We start from the raw sequence: 13,645 nt of genomic DNA on the forward strand, positions 1-13,645 counted from the left end.
CTAGAAAACTGAGATTCAAATGTTTATAGCCAAAGGAATTTATTGGAACCATCAGCCATTGTTGGTGGCTACTATTATTATCAAACCTGGAAGTAGAATATATGGGCTTAATACTTTGCACCCATAAAAGTTTATAAAAATGCTTTTAACCAGCCTTCTTCTGAGGAACTTCTTGGTGGACCGTGTAGTAGGTTATTAGAAAATTCATGTGAACTTTCATGTACTCATATCAGATCAATAACATGTTTCATTAATTATATATATTTTAAACAGCCAACAATAAAAACAATCAGAGGCAAACAAATGAAATACAATAAAAAAATGAAATATTTATTCTTTTGGCTCAATAATGAAGTAGCTCACCATTCTTTTTTTAGTAATAGCAATCCCCTGCATGCAGTTCATCAATACACTACAATAAATAGTTTTGTAAAAGTAGTTAACATTAAAGTTTTGGTTTGTGCAAAAAACAAAAATTTATAACATGTTAGGTAATTGCACAACTTTGCCACTTGTTCATGGCTTAAAAGGACAGAGTTATATCTGTAATAACTTTAGTGCAGCAGGAATTAAAAAAATAAGCCTAGTCTGCATATGCAAATACTACAAAAGTTAAGTTAAAAAAAAATTCCATGAATGAAGGGTTATTTTGAGGCAACCATTGTTGGTAGAAAATGGTCTAGGTTTGAGTTTTTGACCAATGTATTTCCTATTGGAATGGTAGAAAATATAGTATAACAAAGAAATCCAAAAAACCCATTGTCTAACTTTTATTTTAGGAAATTATCTATTGAAAAGTCTTGTGGATTCAAAAGTTTGGAATTATGATTATAAATAAAAAGCAAAAGCATAAAGTAAAATAAATTGCCATGTCATCAACCTGAAAATAATTTTCTTATGTACAAAATGTTGACAAATAAAATTGATCATATTTTTACATTATTTATATTTTAACAAGTTTTGGACATACTTTTAGCAAAATATGAATATGACAATAGGCTATACGCAGTTTGTTTCATTGAAATTGAGAGAGACACTGTATGATACTCAAGTTGAATTAAAAAATGCGAAAGTAAAGGAGTCTTTTAATAACTTCAATCTATTATTATGCTTGACATGTAGACAGAGCTGGTTGACTTCATTCTACCACCAACGTGTGACTTCTAACCAAGACTCGTGAAGAATGGATCGAGTAAAATAGAGCAGCATAGGCAATATTGACATGCATTAGTGATAGCCTTCAAACTATTTATGTGTAATGAGTGAACAGGTTACATCCCTGTTGGAAGCTCGCAAAAGACACATAAACTGTGGTACATATTTAATTTAATATAAGTTGTTTATTGGGCTATATATGTGTATATATTTGCCCAAACATGCACCACAGGATAAAATAACTATTTACATAAAAGAGGGTATTTAATTGACATAAACTGTCAGCTTTGCTGAGAGCAGAAGATAGCAAAGCAATACTGCAGCAGGAAGTGGAACTACTCTAAAGTCATACTTTAGATATACTTTTCTAGAACAGATTTACTAGATTACTTTTTTTTGGAAAGCATTTAACCAAAATTAAATATAGATCTCTGGAACTTAGAATAAAATTTGCACTTGCTGAAACAGAATACTTTGCATAAAAATAATCCTTTAAATATTAGAGGACACTTTACAGGCACATAACTGTTCAGATGTAAACAAACATAACAGACTAAAACACTTTTTAAATTAAAGCATCTAGAAAATGGAAGTACTTGAAACTGTGAACATCAGAATTTTTTTTCTTCTGGTTTTGAGCAAGGATTTCATCAGGCAAAAAAAAAATTATTATTATTATTTTTTGTTACTGGGGATTTAACCCAGGGGCACTTAACCACCAAGCCATATCCCCAGCCCTTTTTATTTTTATTTTGAGACAGGGTTTCAATAAGTTGCCTAGAGCCTCGCTACATGCTGAGGTTGGTCTTGAACGTGTGATCCTCCTGCTTCAGCCTCCCCCAGTCACTGGGAATACAGGCATGTGCCACCACGCCCAGCTCAGGCAAAATATTTTTGTCTGATTATTTAAGAGACTTATGGAGTAGGAACACAGAGCTCTTATATAATTTTCCCTCAACATAAACCTCATTTACAAAAATAGTGACATAATATTATGAATAAACTATGAATCAAGGACCAGGGAAATCCACTAGAACAAATTTTGTAAAAATATGGCAGATATGGAAGTTAAAAATAGAGCAGATGCGAGTACTCTACTAAAGGTGTTTGGTGTAGTCACAACGATCACTTTGCACAGCTTTCCCTGTGGTCTAGGTAGCCGTTGAGTCCTCCTCAGCAGTGTCAGCTGGTAATGAAGCAGCAACCTCTTGTCAATGTGGATACCCTGTCTCACAGAGTTGCAGTGACAGAGAGGACACTGTCGTGTATAGGCACTGACCATGAGTATTTGTTACAACAGTCAGTTTGGCAAGGACCTCCTCTGGAGTCCAGTTGACACACACACTATACCTTCATAGGCTGTAAACAATTGATTACAAAGATAATGCTTTGTTTCTTTTTTACTTTTGATTTTCTCTGACCTCTTTCCCTTTGCTTTCTTTTTCTGGCTTGTCTTTCTCAAACTTTTCTTTGTCTGGTTTTGTAACGCTATCATAGGAAGGAGGAGAAGTGGTAGAGGAACTTCCATCTGTTTTCTCTGGGGTGGAATTCCCATTTAATTTGTCAATAACCATGCCTTCTTTTATAGGTAAGTCAATCCTCCCTTTGATTGTTTCTTTGTTATATTTACTTGATATGTTTTTTAACCTTTGCTTTAAAAGATAGCATCTGAAATTACGCTGAATGATAGCAGCAGACACCTCTTCTTGCTTGCGCTTCAAAGTGGTAGTGATAGGCTCATAAGAGACTTTGGAGGGGTTCGATGCCATGAACCTATCTTCCATCTGTATTCGAAGGGCATCCATCTCTCCACTCTCACCCAAAACACGCTTTGTAAAAGCAAATAAAATGTCGAGGCAATGGATCCGGTCTCCACTGACCATCGGCAGGTCCATAGCAATGAGCTGGACTTTGTTTGGTTTTGCTATGAGAAGAGGAGGATCCAAGGCAGCTGCAAAATCAGAGAGCTTGGAGAACTCTATGAACTGGGTTGCATCAGGATCAAACTTCTCCCAAACCTCATAGAACATCTCAAAGTCATCCTCACTCAGGGGCTCTGCACTTTCTTCAGTAGCAACACTGAAGTTCTCCAGGATGACAGCGATGTACATGTTCACCACGACCAGAAAGGATATGATGATGTAACTGACAAAAAAGAAAATCCCAACAGAGGGGTTCCCACAGTCTCCTTTAACTGAACTTCCAGGGTGAATTGCGTCAGGGTCACAGTCAGGTGGGGCACTATTGAGAATAGGTGCCAGCAATCCATCCCAGCCAGCAGAGGTGGTGATTTGGAACAGGCAGATCATGCTGTTGCCAAAGGTCTCAAAGTTGAACATGTCATCAATTCCAGCTTCCTTCTTAACATAGGCAAAGTTGGACATTCCAAAGATGGCGTAGATGAACATGACCAGGAAGAGCAGGAGGCCGATGTTAAACAAGGCAGGAAGGGACATCATCAAAGCAAAGAGCAGTGTACGAATCCCCTTAGCCCCTTTGATCAGACGTAGGATTCGGCCAATCCTGGCAAGACGGATCACTCGGAACAGGGTTGGGGACACAAAATATTTTTCTATCAGCTCAGCAAGAAACATTCCTGTGTAAAAATACAGAACAGAGCTAAATAGTGAATATATTGTGCTTATATGATTGCCTTATCTCTGTGTAGTCTGCGAAAACAACAGAATGTAAACCTTTACTAAATAATTGTATACTCTTGGATTTTAGCAATTAAATAGTACAATGATTGTAGAATATCATAAACCAATATAGACTTTTGAAAATTTTAAGATAATCTCAGATATTATCATGGCAATTTAAGATCATATAACCCAAATTTCTATGAACGCTTATCCCCACAAATCAATTGTGGAAATTTCAAAGACTACTTATGAAACATCTAAATACATCTGTTTTCTATTTTTTAATGACATTCTTTAGTTAGAGAAAAATGAACACTATTTGATACAAATTTTCTAAATTTATTGTTCTATGATGCCATATCTTCTCTTTTCTCCTGTTAAAACTCAATCCTACTTTCAAGGGAAGTCTCAGATGTCATCACTCATACTTTTGGAAAACTGTTAACTCCTCTGAGCAGTGCTGGTCATTTCTTCAGCTTTTTATGGTATAACTCTATTCTATTTTGATGACTTTTCAGAGACTCTTCTCTCAGCCTGTGATTTTTGTTTAAGACTATGAGAATATGATGACTTTTGTTTCCTATCCTCCCCACCCATCCCCCATTCAGTATTTCTAACATGATTCTAACTATCAGCTTTGTCCATACATCCAGGTTTCAGAGTTTTCATTCAAATTCGTTAGCACTGAACTTGAGATCTACATAATCTATTTTTCTCACACCTAATTTCCCTGTTAAGCAGCTGGTAGGACTTGGGGGAACTGTTTCACTGTAACTGTACCTCTGTAATTAAAATGTTCTTACCTACAATGGAGAGAATCACTACTACAAAATCAAAGATGTTCCAGCCTATGGTGAAGTAGTAGTATCTGAGGGAGATGAGCTTCAGCACAAACTCCCCAGTGAACAGGACAATGAACACGAGGTTGATTCGGGACAGAACTAGAGTCATGTATTTGCTCTGGTCATCAGTTTCTACCATCATGGTGACCATGTTGAGGCAGATGAGGATCATGATGCTGATATCAAAGACCTGTCTGGTTACAAAATCAAACACCATTCCCTGGAATTTGTTCTAGAAAGAGAGAAGGGAGAGGAGGTTAATGTATGCATTTCATAAATAATGATCCATTAAAATTATAGAGAAAACTCTTTCCACATATGGTTATGAGATGTGTATCTACTCACATTACCCTAAACACTTTGTGCTCCATTGTTCTTCTTATTAATATCGATCTATCTACCACATGACCCCCACATTTGGTTTATTTCTACATTTAGAACACATGGAGAGAAAAAGATGACTAGACATATAAGAGTGGCAATTGGCTGACAGTATGCATAGACTTTGCTTGAGTCTAATAACTATGATGATTTTTATAAAAAATAATGGCAACTAGTAATAAGAACTTAGAAATTAGGTTAATATAGATAGATTTTTATATAGATAGACACTCTAGGTCATTTATGAACCTTTTAGGGATTTTCAGTTAAACCTTTTTTACTTCTTCAAAATAAGTCAGTCACTTTTCCATACAATTCTACTTTTTCCCGTTTCATGTTTCTATGTGTTTGTTAATTCATTTCTTTTTCTCTTCATCCTTTTTTTTGCTTGTGCCTCAGTAAACCTATATGACGAAAAATTTTGTTTTTGTCTAATTTACAGTCATTTTAGGAAGTACATCCTTTCGAATAGTCCTATTTTAACATTGTAGTTAAATACAACTTTATTACTTAAAGAAGTTTTTTATGATGTTGAATAAAAACATAAAATTATATGGCTTACCAAAAAACAAAGGTCATGAACTGACTTGCTTCCAAATTTAAATGAGTTTCAGTAAAGTAGGTTCATTCCCTTCTGTGTACAGTATTCTATGTCCCTTTGTCTCCTACTTAACACCTCTGAGCTTCAATGACTCTTTTTTCTGACATTTTTATTGGTGCATTATATTTATTTATACTAATAGGATTTGTTTTTACATACTTGTACATGTATACATTATCCAATTACTATTAAAAAGTATTGTAAAGCAAAATCACTTATAGGATTCATGAGATCTTGCAAAGTCCCAATTCTGGAAATCACATCTTGTGACCTGGGATACAATAATTATCTTCTTTGAGCCTCAGTTTCCTTATTTGTTACCAATCTTAGAGGATAGATGAGTTAGAATACAGTTCTGCCAACATAACTTATGATTATGACATTCCATTATCATGAAGCTCTAGCATATGCATTATGAATAAGCTTTTTTCTTTTTTGGTGTATGTAGTGAAACAACAAACAACTTGGATGGCATTCTTCCATTCTAAATAGGGTAGGAATATATTCTAGTCTTAAGAATGCAAGAACCAAGAGCATAGAGGGAGGAGGCCTTGACAGCTGGAAATCTCCACCTACTTAAGAGGATGTGAGAGTACCACTTAAGATCAGATGAACAGCAAGCCAGATGGGTCGGTGGCAGCAGAAGGGTGAACCTTGCTTTGAAATCAATTAGTGGGAACCCTGATCTGGAGATTTTCAATTTGTAAAAGATAAAGAATATTATCTTACTTTAAGAACTTGGCAATTGTTATTGAGTATAGCAGTTGAAATTTACACACAATATAAACTTCATAATTAGATCTATACATTGGTGACATCACCCAAAAGTTCTGATTCCGAGCACTACCCAATTAGATTATACGGAAACTTTGAAATTGCAAAGATTATGAATAATTCTCACTGAAGGCCGAGGAATGGGTTTCTGAGGTTTCTTGGATCCAAGTTTCTTCATTGCATTGTAATATTTTTTCTGTTCCTCTGTCATAAAGATATCTTGACCTCCAAAGTAAAGACATAGTACAAAACTGGTTACAATCCCAACACGTGTCACAATAGCACCTTTACCAAAATATTTCCAAGTCTTCCTTTAATTTTTTCTCAGTTTAAAAAAGATATTATTCTACTACATCTAGAATCTTTCTGCTTCTCATATTTATGATAAATTTGGAAAACCTTAATATTATGCAAATCCCATAAGTAAACAAAATTCTGATTAGCACAGGGACCTAACTGATTATGTTGTTTAGAAGGAGGCTTAAGGATCTGAAATATATCTTCATGAAACAAAGTATGTTTTATTAGTCCATTTCACTATTGACAGGTTCGCTGCCTTATTCAACAATTTGTTTTGAACTCTTTTTGTGTGCTGAGCTGTGTACTGACTATTAGTATTCCATAGATATACAAGACACAGTGAGGGCATTCGTGGAACATGCCTGTAATCACATTATCTGGGGGAGGCTGAAGCAGGAGAATCACAAGTTCAAAGCCAGCCTCAGCAAATTAGTGAGATTTTGAGCAACTTAATGAGACCCTGTCTCAAACTGAAATACAAAAACCAGTTGGGGATGTGACTCAGTGTTTAAGCACCCCTTGGTTCAATTCTTGGTACTTATGAAAAAAAAAAAAAAAGACACAGCATCTTGTATCTGACCAGGGCAGGAAACTGAAAACATAGAGGAAAACTGCATAGTGATTTGGGGAAAAAATTGTTCTGCAGAGTCAATAATAAATTCTGAGACAGCTTTACATAGAAGGGTGCCCTAAACTAGGCCTTAAAGGATGAGTAAGAGTTTGCTGTACAAAACACCCCAGGAAGAGAAAATATCACAGATAAAGTCATGGAGATACAAGGGTATGGTTTGCTCAGAAAAGGTCAGTGAAAATCAGCTGTGTCTGTAGCAACTCCTTGTGGCATTAGCTGGTAGGTGGGGAGTGACTGGGTAGCAGAGTAGTAGCTACAGAGAATGAGATGTGGGAGAAGATGAGGTCAGAAAAATGAGTGGAGGCAATTCCTAAAAGCCTCCACAAGACAAATGGGAGATCCAAAGATCTGCATTAGTGGTCACACTTTTGGGTAAGAAAGACACCACAGCAGCTCTTAAGTGGAGGGGAGCCACTGATTGGGGCAGTAGCTTAGCTGACTATGAAGTAAATTGAAAGTAATACAACACAGTCGTCTGAGGCAGTCATGGCTGTGGGTATCCTGGTTACTTGGTGATAGAACAGACAGAAACTCAGAAAGGCAAAAGCTGAGAAATACTTATCTTCTTTTTCTGCTGGTTGAAGTTATCTATGATGACACCAATGAATAGATTCAGAGTGAAGAAAGATCCAAAGATGATGAATATGACAAAGTATAAATACATATAAAGATTTTCTTCATATACAGGTTGAAGTTTAACCTAAATAATATTGAAAATATTAAAATATTGAATGATTAAAGTAGATTAATAATGTAGTGAGGGTTTTTACTGAATATAGAGCCACTTTTACCTTGTCTTAAGATACTATTTTAGAAAAACAATTCTTTTTTCAAATTAGCATGAAAATTTTCCAATTTTACAGTTTTCTTGAATCTTTTTCCCCACTGTGTCTTACAAAATGTAACATATCTTTATGTAACATATTTTTTAGCATAAATAACAATGATATAAATAGGGCAAACATTTTGAGCCTGTTATTGGTCTTATAATGTTTGACAATCTTTTCAGTGTGGTTTTGGAAATGCTGCTTCTTTCAAATATACCTTTAATAGAACATTGACTTCTAAGAGGGAAATACAGCATAAACAGTTATGTTCTGAGGAGTTGTTTTTATTTCTATTTTCGAAATTGCATTTTCCTGAAACTTGCTTGCTTTTCTGTATAATAATATTCTTGGAAGTTGCTTCACAGGCTGGTTTATCATATACTCTCCTGGGACAGGGAGAGACAATCACTGCTGAGTGGAGGAGTCTCACTTACAGGACTGATCTGATGTCTCATAATCCATGCAGTTAGATATCCTTTCATTACAGATATGTATTATATATTAGACATAGATTAAAAAATTATCAACCAATCAACCATCATAGTATACTGGCTTTAAGAGACCATTTCCACATATAATAATAAATATTCTAATTTTATATAACATACAATTTTGGGTCTCTCGGTTGAATTATCAACAATAGTCACTATGGAACATATAGCAGCTATTAACAGATAGTATTTGAGTAACACTTACATCTCGTGAATCAACAGCTGCATACATAATGTCCATCCAGCCTTTAAACGTGGCCTGTAAACAAAATATATTTGAATTTCACATAAAAACCTCATCCAAGACTATGGCATCATACCAGATGAAAATCTGAAAATATTGTTGCAAATAAATTTTGGCATGATATGAATTTTTCTATGAAGAGATTGGAGTGAATGGAATAAAAAAAATAAATGGAAAAAGATTGGTATTTAGAGCTTTGAACTTGTTTTCTTTATTTCTCTTAGAAGATATTCTAATTTTTTTTCTGTAATAAAATTTAGCTAGAGACTAGAATTTAGCTAGATGGATGAAAATTTCATCTCAGTCTCACATCCCTTTCTTACCAAAGAGTAAGCTTTATGATTCAAACCCATGGTTTAAACAAAACTCAAGTTTTACTAATCATTGGTTAGATAATATACTACCATCGAAGTAAAAGAAAATTAAACAGCACATTATTTTGAAATCCATCCCATAACATTTATATTTCCTCACATGACACAATCACATTTATTTAGACATTGCTACAATAAAATTATCTGGTTAATAATTTGTACATTTAAATTATCACTACTACAATTTATAGATTATCATTTTAATACTAAATTTCTCTTTTGACAATGATTGCTAAAGAAAACTAAAAATGAAAGTAGTGTTCAATAGTAAAAAAAGGAAGAAGAAATATGAAATTATGCTCAAACATTCTAAAGGTTGCAGACTAGGAATGTAATAAACAACAGCAACATCTTTAGAGTCAACTTAATATTATATGTGTTATCATCTACTTTCCACTGTCAAATATTAATCACTCAAATGAAGAACATCAGAGAGATGATCTTACTTGAAACATGTTGAAAATGTAGTCAATACTCATATGGTATATCACTTACCACCTGAAGCAAGGCAAGATAGCCAGCGCCAACATTGTCAAAGTTTACTTTCACGTTTTTCCACCGAGCTTGCTTGCCAAGAGCTTGACAATCACTCAAATTGTTGACTTCACTAACTTCAAACATGTTGCCTGTTGTCATGTTAACACAGTGGTAGAACTTGCCAGCAAACAGATTCACACCCATGATGCTAAAGATCAGCCAGAAGATGAGACAGACCAGCAGCACATTCATGATTGAGGGAATGGCTCCAACCAGAGCATTCACCACCACCTAGAAGGGGAAACAAGAAGACCATTTACAAATGTTCAAAGTGGAAAACATTCCTTTCATTTTTGTATTTAGTATTATAGGATATTTTGAAAGGAGTTAAGTAACAACCTAGGTGAATTATTACTTTAGGTTTAAAACAGTGACAGAACTGAAGGGCTAAGAATTTAAGGGAAGCAAACTATACCAAAACATGAAAAGAAACAAACAAAAATCCGATACAGTAAGATGGAGTCATAAAATGTGTGGTAGGGAAAAAAGGGAGGAAAAGGTGCATTAAATGCCAACAGAAGAAATAATCATCTTTTAGCAATACATTTTTAATTATCCAGAATATTAAATACTGAATAATGATTTGGACAAAAATGAGCAAACAAACCATTTACAAATAAACATGTCTTAAATGTGTATCCTCGTATCAGGTAACATTTAATGACTATGAAGAATAAAGTTAGGAATTTACAAGGTCCTTTTATTTCCTGTTGGCAAATCTCCATTTAAAAAACATATCAAATTAGGAAAGGGGGTGAGATATCTGTAGACATGAACGTATTGCACACATGTCCCCATTAGTCTTCCATGGTCTTCTAAATGGTCACTTCAGGGCACAAACTTTTTCATCAGACCAGGCTGACTGATTTTGTGAAAGGGAAATTCAATTATCCTTCACCTCGTTAAATTCTGAAGAGGTTAAGATATATTTTGAAATCTCTACAGCGCTCAAAAGTAACTTTTCTTATCTAATTTAATCTAGTTCAAATTGGACTATTTTTGTTTAGCATTTATATTGAATGAAGCTATTATTTGATTAAAATACTGTAGACATTTTAGACATAAATATCATAAAACTGACATAAAAATCTGAAATGTAAAATTGTAAAAATTTCCTGTACTAATTGAATTTCATTTCTCTCCGAAATTAAGCCATATATACTATGCATACTATGTTACGTTTCTTACTAAAATTTATGTAAAATAACCTGCATGCCTCTACAAATTCTACTATCTTAAAAAAGACTATTATACGTTTATTTGAATATTGGAATGGTAATTCTTCCATATAAGTGAATTAAAATGTTAATGAAATGATTTTTATATTACAGCATATTTATTTGTTTTCAATTTTTTCAATTGTCACCTCCCTTCTGAAATGAACTATTGATATGAAAACAGAAGAGGGCCTAAGTCTTTCTTATCAGTAATAGTACACATTTGTTTGAGAAATGGGAAATTGTATGATTATTTATGAATTTGTTAACAGTAGCAATGAAATAAAATTAAAAACCAAGTGTTTTTTGCTTACAATGGTTTTGGAGATTCTGCAGAGTGGTTTCATTCTCTCTGATGAATAAATTTTGTAGTCAAGGCTGAAGCATTTTTATTGCCCCAAATAAACCACCTCCTAACATAAAAGTCTTGTGGCCTTGAAGAAATTTAATATCTGTGTGCATTTGCAAACCAGATTAAATAAAGCTGGCCTTTGTGCCAAAGAGTACTGAGTGGGGTGTGGTAAGTGTATACGTCATGTTTAGATGCATGATATCTAAAGTACTAAGGAAGAGAACTGAAAGGAAAATGAAAGTGCTATGGAAAAAGTGAACCTCATTGAAAATGTTACTTAAAAGTGAGATCTATAAAACAAAGCCTGGGGTTGTTTAAAATACTTAGCAAATTAGCTTAACAACTTATTTTGGTGCTCAGAATATACAGATTTTGTTGGAGCCTACTATTTATGTTGTTTTCTTGGATGTATAACAATTTTGGGGGGTTTTGGCAATTGAACCTAAGGGTGCTTGACCTCTGAACAACATCCTCAATTCCTTTTAAAAAAAAATTATTTGTTTATTTTTTTGAGACAGGGTCTCACTAAATTGCTAAAGCCCTTGCTAAATTGCTGAGACTGACCTTGACCTTGTCATCCTTCTGTCTCTGCCTTCAGAGTCACTGGAATTACAGACATGCACCACCATGCCCAGCATCAATTTTTATTACTAATGTTGATTGAAGAGTTAAAGTACACAAAAACCATTCTGCCTTTAATTCCTTACCAGTACCTTTCCCGCCCCCTCCAAAGGCACAGACAGAAGTTTATTTAGGAAAGTAGATATATATTCAAGGAAGAATGGAGGCAATCTCAAGAGACAGAGGCCTTTGGAGGGAGAGTGAAGAGTATACATTCAAGGGAGAATACAGGCTATCTCCAGAAGAAGAGAAAACTTTACCAGTACTTGTTGAAGAAGCAAATTTAAATATTATGAAGGGTTAAAAAAACAAAAAACAAAACAAAAACAAAAAACCCTCATAGGATGAATGTCAACAGTCAGCAGTCATTTCAAAGTGTGTAGGCAATGAAAAGAAATAACTGGCAGCACGAAGTTTTTGGATGTTGTGGAAAAGACATCCTTGAACTGTGATCCCAAACCTGGATTCTATCACAATTTTGAAAGGCCTAAACTAAACTTCCGTTTCAAGAGGTTAGACTTAGTGGTCACTAAGATTCATGCTGTCAAGTTTTGTAATTCTCTGATGTAAATATCAGAAGAGGATGGTAGTCGTCTGAATCTAAATGACTGACTACATGTTATTTTGATATGAATCTTAAAGAGCTTCCAGTCTTACCCTCATTCCTTCAAATCGAGATAAGGCTCTTAGAGGTCTTAAAGCTCTGAGTGTCCGGAGGGATTTGATGGCACCAAGTTCTGAGTAGCCAAGAGCAGTGGCTACCAAACTGACCAAAGAAACCTACAAAAGGAAAAAAAAAATATTAATTAGTCCACCAATAAATCAACTATTGACTAAAGGCACAAGATGCCGTGCTGAATGAAGGTTTAGACATGCAACCTTTGCTTCTGCACTGTGGGATCATCTTACCCACCAGCCTCATCCCCAACCACTGAATATCAATGAAACTGCAATATTTGCCTACTCTTACAAACATTTGTAACCCCCTCCTGCTAGATACGTCACACTGTAGATCCCCTTACAACCTATGTATATGCCAAAGATTATTGAAGGCTTAGTTTAAAAGCCAGATCTTCCATGGATGCGTTCTTAGTATTGTTGATTAGCAATCATGTTTCTCTCCCAAATTATGTAGCATCTGACTATGCATTCTAGAGGTATTTACATATAATAGAGTCAATTGGTTAGATACCTTGTCTTCCCTTGCAGTTCATGCAAACATTTTATTATCTGGGTTGAAACACTTTTTTACTTAACATGCCTAAAACTCTCTGACTGAACATACTTTAGTGGTTATGTATTGGATAAATAAATAAGGGGAAATTTTTACCTGAAAAAATTCTATCCAAATTATCTATTATACTTATGATGAGAATTAGTATCTATTATTTAGAGTGGTCATACACCTTTCTGATATTTATACATTTGTTAAATTGCACTTAAATATATGAAATATTAAAAATAAAAAAGACATGTCCTTTTCAGGAAAGGGAACTTTTTTGTTTTAATATAATTTCTTGATTACGTGCACAAATTCCAAGAAGTAGGTATCACCTTTGCATTAGTAAGTTGAGCACCACCCATCCACAGAAAGAAAGAAAGAAGGAAGGAAGGAGGAAGGAAGGAAGGAAGGAAGGAAGGCTGTCTCTTATACAC

The 13,645-nt window shown here is 34.5% G+C and overlaps 1 protein-coding gene across 6 annotated transcripts in view; it reads right to left on the minus strand.

Annotated features, from left to right (window-relative positions):
• Positions 1 to 312: 312 nt before the first annotated feature.
• The window catches only part of LOC107136895 (sodium channel protein type 1 subunit alpha), a 939,664-nt gene continuing 926,331 nt past the window's right edge, over positions 313 to 13,645 (minus strand). For all 6 annotated transcript variants that reach the window (XM_048812402.1, XM_048812401.1, XM_048812399.1 and 3 more), the window contains 7 exons: positions 12,647 to 12,769; positions 9,758 to 10,030; positions 8,850 to 8,903; positions 7,889 to 8,026; positions 6,523 to 6,627; positions 4,601 to 4,871; positions 313 to 3,751 (listed from right to left, as the gene is read on the minus strand). In XM_048812402.1, coding sequence (XP_048668359.1) covers positions 2,556 to 3,751; positions 4,601 to 4,871; positions 6,523 to 6,627; positions 7,889 to 8,026; positions 8,850 to 8,903; positions 9,758 to 10,030; positions 12,647 to 12,769 — 2,160 coding nt within the window. In that variant the 3' untranslated portion in view covers positions 313 to 2,555. The remainder of the gene's footprint in view (positions 3,752 to 4,600; positions 4,872 to 6,522; positions 6,628 to 7,888; positions 8,027 to 8,849; positions 8,904 to 9,757; positions 10,031 to 12,646; positions 12,770 to 13,645) is intronic.

Source organism: Marmota marmota, unplaced genomic scaffold (genome assembly GCF_001458135.2).
Source record: "Marmota marmota marmota unplaced genomic scaffold, marMar, whole genome shotgun sequence".
NCBI lineage: Eukaryota > Metazoa > Chordata > Mammalia > Rodentia > Sciuridae > Marmota > Marmota marmota.